Source organism: Nicotiana sylvestris, chromosome 11, assembly GCF_000393655.2.
Source record: "Nicotiana sylvestris chromosome 11, ASM39365v2, whole genome shotgun sequence".
Taxonomy (NCBI): domain Eukaryota; kingdom Viridiplantae; phylum Streptophyta; class Magnoliopsida; order Solanales; family Solanaceae; genus Nicotiana; species Nicotiana sylvestris.
In genome coordinates, this window is record NC_091067.1 from 26,241,068 (window position 1) to 26,250,587 (window position 9,520).

At 33.8% G+C, this 9,520-nt stretch overlaps 1 protein-coding gene across 1 annotated transcript; it reads right to left on the minus strand.

The window, feature by feature from the left end:
- Window positions 1-7,856: 7,856 nt before the first annotated feature.
- Window positions 7,857-9,301, minus strand: LOC104214261 (basic blue protein-like). The gene is made up of 2 exons (XM_009763916.2): window positions 9,068-9,301; window positions 7,857-8,219 (listed from the first exon to the last, which is right to left on the minus strand). Exons 1-2 carry the CDS (start codon window positions 9,231-9,233, stop codon window positions 8,017-8,019), a joined length of 369 nt encoding a protein of 122 aa, XP_009762218.1. The 5' UTR covers window positions 9,234-9,301; the 3' UTR covers window positions 7,857-8,016.
- Between the last annotated feature and the right edge of the window lie 219 nt (window positions 9,302-9,520).

Consider the following 9,520-nt stretch of genomic DNA (forward strand, 5'->3'; position numbering starts at 1 on the left):
GACGTTGTTCAAAACACATTTTCACGACGTTGCAATTCTATTAAAAATAATAATAATAACGGTTTAAAGTTGATAAAAGCACATAAATTATAATATGTATTAAAATCAGATACCTAGCCATTACAACACTTTAAGCGACCATGCTAGAACCACGGGATTCGGGGGTGCCTAACACCTTCCCTCGGGTCAACAAAATTCCTTATCCGGATTTCTGGTTCGCGGACTGTAATACAGAGTCATGCTTTTCCTCGATTCGGGATTAAAATTGGTGACTTGGGACACCCTAAATCTCCCAAGTGGCGACTCTGAAATAAATAAACAAATCTCGTTTCGATTGTCCTTTAATTGGAAAAACTCCTTGTACCCCCGCGGGGGCGAAAAAAGGAGGTGTGACAGTCACTGATTCCTATTGCGTGTTCCAACCCGTCCCTTCTAAATAGTCCTGGAGGGAGTTAGGACCCTATAGGTGGTTCTAGACATACCTCTTAAGGTTTTAAAGGCAGAAAATCTAAGGCGTTAGTCAAAAAACATCTAGGACTTCACATAATGGGAGCAAGTAAAGGCTCATAGTTCCTCCTCAAACAAACATACAGGCTGCACGACTCAGACACAAGTAAGGTCTTTGTTAATCAAAGTCCTAAGGCAAGATTTCTAAGTGATTATGCAGAATAAACTACTTTCAGATACAGAAGTCATAACCTATTAGTTGTCTAGGGCCTCTTCTTTAAAAGCTTATTAGGAACAGAAATATTGACAAAGTAGTTTCTGGGAAATGCAAGTTTTGAAAATGCCCTAAAGCTTTCCTATATGCAGTACTGTCTATGTTAATGCAGCAACAAACAAGTTTTCAAAATAGACCCTTTTAATACCTATATGCAGGATATCTAATGAGATTAAACCATTTTGAAGGAACTAGTTTCAGGAAATATCATTGCTTAATAAGGCCATTTTTAAGAAGTAAACTAGGTGAACTAAAATCGACTTATTAGACTAATTAGGTTTTTCAGAAGTAATTACAAATGGAAATACCTATAGGCATGGTATCTAGGCGTATTACTAGTTTTAGTCAATTTGCAGTAACATATGAAAGACTTATTGAATTATAATTATGTCTTATAGGTATGGTATCTATACCTGAATTAATTTAAAACATGATGGCTAGAAGCATGGTTTCTAACATGACAAATGCAGAATTTATGAACATGGTTTCAATCTGATGGAAACGATGTTAAAAATGAAGTCCTTATAGGCATGATTTCTTTTTGATGCAGAGGAAATTAGAAGTGGAATCCTATAGGCATGATTCTCTTTTATGCAAAAGCAACCAGATTCAACAAGAAATAAAACACTATGGACATGTTTTCTAGTGAGTGAAGCAGGCAGATTTGAAAATAAATCCTAAGAGCAGGATTTGTATCCATGTTACACCATAAAGTATAAATCTACCCACCCTTTTACTAAATACCTCAAATATCTGTTTACAAATTGTTACAGGACAATAAATGAATTACATAAGTGAAATAGAAAATCAAGAAGCTATTTTATAGAGAGCCTGCAATCAATACCAAGTTTCTCAAAGCCTCCAATGGTCTTTCAAACCTCCTTTCCATAGACAAATCAAAGTCTAGGTGCGTCAAAGTTCCTTAAGGGTCTCAAGGACCCCGGGCAATACTTATACCTAGACTTAGTAGCCAAGCATTGAACCAGTGCAGTGTGGAAAGGCCAGACTCTGTATGCCAGAGTTCAGAGGGTTCTCAAGAGGATCCCAAGGTAGTATACATACTAGAAAGGGTAGAACTTATTAACTAAGAGTAAAGTGAAAGTGCAGGACCCATATTGGAAGAAGTTTATTAAGGACTGGACTTAAAAGATTGTTTTGAAAGCAATTAGTAAAGTAGTGGAGATTGTTTGAAAAGTTTAGAGTGATAAACCAAATCAGGAACTCAGGATAGGATCACACACAGAATCCAAATGGATTTAATAGTCACACAAGGGGTCAAAAGGCTTGGGGATACACATGCATTTGACTGCAAACATATAACCCTGGCAAAGGTATTTGGACTGGTTTGGACATGCCCAGTAATAGTTGGAACTGACATCATCACAAAATAATCAGGGATAATATAAACACATAGGGGGAATAGGGATTTGGGACTCATAAGAATGGTAAGCACAAAGTAGATTAAAAATAATTGTCTAGCTTGAATCACACAAGGGAACACATGAATTTAAAGAGAGGGGAGTCATACTAGCATGCCTAACTGCAAACTTCACAATAGAACCACAAGTAAAAGCAGGCTAGAAATAAAATAAACTGAAATAGGAAGAGAAACATGTTGTTGTTGTTAAGGCTTTAATTTAAACTAAGACATACCAGTGAAGGTAGAAGTAAGCAGAATGAAGGAACCAAAGAGCTCAGATGATTAGCCTTGGCTTGCAGCCGGCTAATAGTAGCCAAATAACACAAGGAAGAAGGGAGAACAGAGATTTTAAATAAGAGAGGATTTTTTGAAAGCCAAGTGTCCTTGTCTTGTTTGTGGAAGACTTAGAGTATTTATAGTTGAAAGTAGGTAGTGGAATAAGGTAAAAATCATAATAGTACACTAATTTAAGAACTCGGAATCAATAAATTAGAGAATCAAGGAAGTACTTCCTTAAGTTAAGGGAATCAAGGTCAAACGGGGAGAGTTAGTACCATATAAGGGAGGAAGAGGAATCAATGCATAATTAAATAAGGAAGGAGTCAGGGTTTAGTAGGCATAATGTAGTCAATTAGGACCAAATTCAGAAAAACCTAACTAAGGAAAGACTAAGTAAAACAAAGTAACACAGTAAATAAGGTAATAAAATCAATTAATTCAAACAGACGAGTAGAATTCTAGGGCTTCGAAAGAAAATCTTTCAGTTACCAACATTTAAGGAAAATCAGAATCAATCATGGGGAGTCATGATTCTGCATACTTCAACATATAATTAGAGACGAATGAACAGAAGTAGCAATCAAACAAGGTCAATTATATAGGCAAAAAGATACAAGAGATGAGCAAAAACAATCATATATAGGTGATATAAGTAGGCTAAAGATTCAGTAGAATATATTTGAAGCATGGTGACCATGAGAGATTAACAAGAACCAGGTAAACAGGCTAACACAGAAACGAAGTGAAGAGAATCATGCTACCACACATAGAAACAAATTAGAGAAAATCATGCTAACACACATAGAAATAAAGTAGAGGAAATCATGCTAACACACAGAAATAAGTAAAGAAAATCATGCTAACAAACAGAAACTGGTAAAGAAAATCATGCTAACACACAAAAACAAGTAAAGAAAAAGCTTTAAAAATTAGGGTTTTTAAAAGAGTTGAGTTAAAAAGTAGTAGGAACATAGAATCGGTCAAAATAAACAAGGGAAGAAGGTTTAATCATAAAGAAATCGGTCGAAATAGGTATAGAAAGAACTCCGAGAAACCCTAGTTTTCAAAGAAAGTAAAAACTGTTTAGAGTAGAAGATATTTCAGAAGAAAGCTCGTGAATAAGCAAATCATAGAAGAAAACAAGCTTAAAGCATGAAAATAACATAGATCTGAGAGATCGAGAAGAGAGTTAGGATTTCAAAAGGAAACCTAAGTAGAAATTGAAAGAACTTGTTGTAACTTCACAAATTGCAACACACACGTGTGATTTTGCCCAAAATCACACCAAAGAAGCCTTGAACAACAGAATTAAAAACCCTAGGTCCAAATCGACATGGCCCAGGACTCTTAAGGGCCTTAGAGATGATGAGCAAGGCGATGGAGTGACCATTGGAGGCTTGGGGTTTGAAAGATAGTAGCCAGAGATGACCAGAGAAGGAGGTGAGTGGAGGAGTCTAGGGTTAGGTTTGAGAGAAGAGTGGTGACGAGAGCATCTGAAGGCGGCGGATTGAAGAAATGATTAGGGTTTAGGGGGTTGGTTAGAATTAAAAGGGAAGGAAATTATTTGGACCGTTGATCTCTAATGGGTAGGTGGGCTTCGGGTTTGGGTAAGGGTAAATAGGTATGGGTTGGGTTATTGATTGTAAAATTGGGCTGGTAATTGGGGTCCGATTTGGCTATAATTGAAAGCCAAATTTGGCTATTATTTAAATAGTTAGTTTTTCCCTATTTTAATTTTAATAAATAATAAGTAATTTCTGAGAAATAATTTAATGTTCCAAAATGTTTTAGAATACATAATTGACATTTTAAAAATATGGGTACCAGTTTTATGCATATAAAATATAATTATATCTTAAAATGGGCTAACATTGCAATTATATGCAATTTAGCTTTAAAAATACTAAATGTAATTGTTAAAATACATAAAAATTACATTAGCCATATTTTGGCATAAATATAGAAATATAATAAATGAGTTATTAAAACAATAATTTTGAAAAGGAGATTTTATGGATAAAAAGGGAGAAAATAAATCAATTTAACCCCTTAAAATTATGGAAAAAATAATGAAAACCTTGTGCATGCTTGTATATTCATATATATATATATATATATGCTATTTTGCATATTTAAAATATATAGGAAAAAATTGGGTATCAACAGCGAGATGATGTTATTCCGGGACCGTCTGTTAGTTGACATTTGGATCTCGTACTTATGAGTTTACCGCTTTATCTATATTTCTGTTGTCTTTTATTATTTTTATTCGTACGCGTTTAAAGTTAATGTCTTGCCATAGCCTCGTCACTACTTCGTCAAGGTTAGGCGCGACACTTACAAAGTACATGGGGTCAATAGTACTCATACTACACGTCTGCACTTCTTGTGCAAACTTTGGTATTTGTCTCGGTGGCACGTAGAGGAGTTTTTCCGGATTCACTAGCTCAGGAGATTTGAGGTAGAGTTGCACGGCGTTCGCAGTCCTTGAAGTCAATTTCTATTATATATATTTTTTCTTAATGTTTACTTTGTTTCAAATAGTTGTAATTCCTTTAGACCATATTTGTAGTATTCTAGTTGCTCATGTACTTGTGACTCCGAATTTCTGAGATTAGTATAGACTGTGTTTTTTATGGTTTTATCATATGTATTTCAGATTTTATCAATCGTTAATTATGGTTATTTTGTTTTAAATTGATAAAGTTCGTTAATTCTATGGTTGATGTAAGCTTCCTAGCATATGGATGTTAGGCGCCATCAACACCCCATGGTAGAGATTTCGGGTCATGAAAGGTCTGTAAAAAAACTCTTAAAATGGAATAGGCTCAAAATCTTAGTCCCGAGCTTCAATCTTGAACAAATTTCAACTAAAATCAAGAACCTAGTTCGGGTTTTCCCAATTTTACCTTACCAAATTCGTTCTCAAAGAGTCGCAAACTATTCCAACTGAACTAAATCTCCAGATTGAAACTTCTTGGACTATTATTAGTTAATTTCAATAGCATAGGCGCAAATTTGGGCATAATTCTTTTATACATTTTCAGATCTAGAAAGCTTCTAACTTCCTCAACCTAATTTTTTGTTTGGAAATCAAAATCTTCACTTCATAAAAAGCTTAGAGGAGGTGGCCACTAGAGTGGAGTGATGAAGAGGAGAAGACGTAGAAGAGACGAGTGAAGATTGTTTGGGTTAAACAGTGAAACTTTTATTTCAAGATATATACAATATTGGCCCCAACGGATAAAATCGTAAAATATGGGCTCTTTTTGGTTATAGCACTGGGTCGGGTGATATACAGTGTAATTGTTCCTTTTTAATTCTCAAAATACTATTTCCAGGATAAAACCCCCTTCCTCTTTCTTAGCCATAGTTGTCGGTCCTCCTTATTGTAAATATACTTTTTATTTTATAATTTGTAAATAATTTTAAGGATATCTAAGTTATATTAACAAAAAAAAATACTTATCATGACTTTTCTATCAAATACATTAATTACTTATTATCATTTTTAGACTTCTATTCAAACACGTAATTACTTATTTATATAATTAGTTTTAGTACTTAAAAATATTTTTAGATGAAGAGTCTGTAAATATGCTTAGCTTAATTTCCACATAAAAAGAGAAATATGAAAGATGGAATTTAAATGATTCATTACAAATATATTTCCGTTCTTTTTTTTTTTATGGATTTATTATAATGCATGTTTTACTTTAATAAAATTTTGTGGTTTCTTTTCTATTAAGATATCTATGCTTGATGAATTTTCTTCTCAAATAAAATTAAGGTTTCTTTGGAACTCTCTTTCTTCATTTCATCAGAGTATATAATAGTTCTCAATCAATGAGATACTTGGTCATTCTTTCTGTACTATTATTATAGATCATAGAAGTCTAATTTCTAGAGGTCTAAATAAATCGTCATTTTAATTTGACTCTCCATAAAGTTATGCCCATTCTACCAGTGCCCCGGTGTAGAAGATGTTGGGCTCAATCAGCCCAAAGATATACTTAATATAGTGTGATATTATTTGCTTTGGGCCAAGTTCGTACGGTTTTCTCCAAAAGGTCTCACATCATTAAGAAATTTCTACACTTTATATATAGGCTCCTAATCTTTTCAGCTACCAATGTGAGACTTTATTCACACACCCAACAATCCCCACTCGAACGAAGTTCCACGTGGCTCACTACCATGATTCACGGGTCTTTTTCCGAGATTCACACCGTGCCACCCATATTGTTAGAGTATTATGGCAACCGAAGCCCGGAACTAGCTTCTTCTTGTGTGTGCGCTGCACCACACCATCATTTTGTCATCTCTATACTCATCCCACCGAACCTGGGCTCTGATACCATTTGTTAGGCTCAACCAGACCAAAGCTACTCTTTACATAGTGTGATATTGTCCACTTTGGGTCAAGCCCGCACGGTTCCTTTAAAAAGCCTCACACTATTAAGAGATTCATATACCTTATATGTAGGTTCCCAATCTTTTCAACTACCAAAGTGAGACTTTGTTCGGACACCCAATAAAAGACTATAAGTTCTAGCATTTTATTTGTTTGATTTTGTATTCTTTTGCCCAATTCTAAGCCATAGTGTAAATTGAAGCCTTAAGACTTGTTTTTAATTAGCTTGGTCGAAATATAATTTTGACTTTGATATTGACAAACATCTCTGAGGTGTTGGAAACTAATTTGTTTATATTGAACTTCAAGAATTACTTTCAAGCCAGAAATGATCTTCATATCTTTGCTTATTTCTAATCGTTCTTTGGAGTGATTGATTTTATATATCAATTGTTACGTTATACGCAATTAGGGCTTGAGATTTATATTAGATTTCTTTCTTGATATTTTCATTGCTCGATTTGTTATTTATATTCCGCTTGTGTGTAACCTTAGTTGCCCTTGTTGTAAACGTACATCTACAAGATAAGTACAATATATGGTCTTGAAGCCCAAAAACCACTAAAGATTTGTCTACCCTACCCTAAATTACATATTCTATTGAAGAAGAATATCAAAAATCCCATGAGTTACATTAACAAAGAGATCAAAACATCGAATAATATGTATTTCTCAAAATTAAAGGGAGCAAGAGATGTTCTTCCTCGAGCTCAATTGGAAATGTGGCGAGACGCTTCTTGACAGTCAAATACTTCAAGAAGATCCACACAATTCCTTCTCTCGAGATACGCTGTTTTGGCCCTCGATAGAAGAATCAAGAAGGAGAGATCAAGAGAAACGTATTGTCCAATTTTATGTCGAATACATTCTTAGGAGGTCGACATCATCCTACATTTGAGAAATACTTTGCTCCAGTCCTCGAATTACAGAGAACAATCCGAAAATAAGAATCAAGGAAACAAATGGAATTATATTCAAAATTAACTAATAAAATTAACTTCTTATGAGAGGTACACCAATAATATAGAGTTCATCAAAGAGAAAGCTCTAGCAAATGACTAGAATATTCACGTAAATATAAACAGAACCTTACAAGTGCATAAATAAAAGAATACAAATTGACAATTTTTATAAGAAAAAGAATGCAACAATTACTTCTCAAACAATATTACAATGTGCTTCTCAAACAACGTGCAATTCTAGCTTGAGACCAGAAGAGCAGCGTGTCTGGTTTGTAGAGATGAAGTAATAAGCCCCAGAATTGTCAAGAGTAATTGATGTACGCCCACTGTTATCCTTTGTGTAAGTTTTGACACCATCACAAAGAGCATAGCTTGAAATATCTACTGAAGCCACATCTGTCAGTTTTGGGTGGTAGATGAAACCTGTCATCATTTCAGAAGCTGTTAATTTCATTCTTTCCTTTGTAAATAAAGTAACGTGAAATTAAGTCAAGTAATCTTTTATAATAGTTTAAATTAAGTTGTAGTAATAGAAAATTTCATGACAATGTTAGAAAATACTAGTAATAGTTAAATTCATATATATACCAGTGTATTAACGTACTTTCAACAACTCTCTTCTTAAGATTAGCGACAGACTTTAAAGCATATTAATTGTGAAATGAAAATAGAGACAATAGTTGTTACGATAGTGTTTAATTGGATATAGAATTTTGAAAAGAAAGATTTTTGAAAGTACTATTAGAACTTGTGATTTTAAAAATAAATCCTATAATATTTTTATAACTATAAGGGATCATTTGATTACCCGGATGAAATAGATAAGGACATCTCATGGGATTAATTAGCTATTGCACCTTCTATATGGGATAACTAATTTCATCATTTTAGTATTAGATGTTTCTCGTGCCTAATTAATACCTATAATCAAATACGGAATAAAATAATCTTGCATTTATCCCGAAATTGTTAGCCCTTATCCCCTCAACCAAACAACCCATAAAAGAGAGTATGCCATGGGTTAGGATATACTGTGGGATTAGCTAATCTCATTATTTTCATATAAAATAGTTTACGGGGACTAATTAACACCCATAACTAAACGCGAGATAAAATAATCATGTATTTTATCCTGAAATTATTATCTTTCGTCGATGATAAAATGAAACATTTAAAACTAAAGAATTATTAAAATAAATATGTGTTATTCATTCTATAACAGACTAAAAAAGAAATAGCATCCGAGAAAATAGCTGTTAAGCAATACTCACGGAGAACATCTCCAATGCGAAAGCTTTTCCCATAAGCCCAATGATGATAATCAACGCCTGGACTCCAACCCTTTCTGCCTCCAACCACGTACTCTTTGGCAAAGCTTGGCACAACAATACTCAAAATGAAGAAAATGTACACAAGTTTAATAGCAGAAATGGCCATTTTCACTAAGCTATAGCTCTTTCTATTTTCTTTCTAATAAAGGAGATTGGAGTATTAGAATAGAGATAGCAAATAGATTAAGGCAGATGTAAACATAGCATATAAGTTTGTTTTTATAGTGATGTCGAGGAATCCTAGTTGCAATATTTTAAGATAACTGTTTCATTTCAAAATGTACCTCTTCTGTTTGTTTATTGATCAACTCTCTGCACGTAAGTATACTAAATTGGCTTCAATTATGAGCGGTTTATTGCCAGCAGGATGATCACATTGAGTAGCGTGGCCAT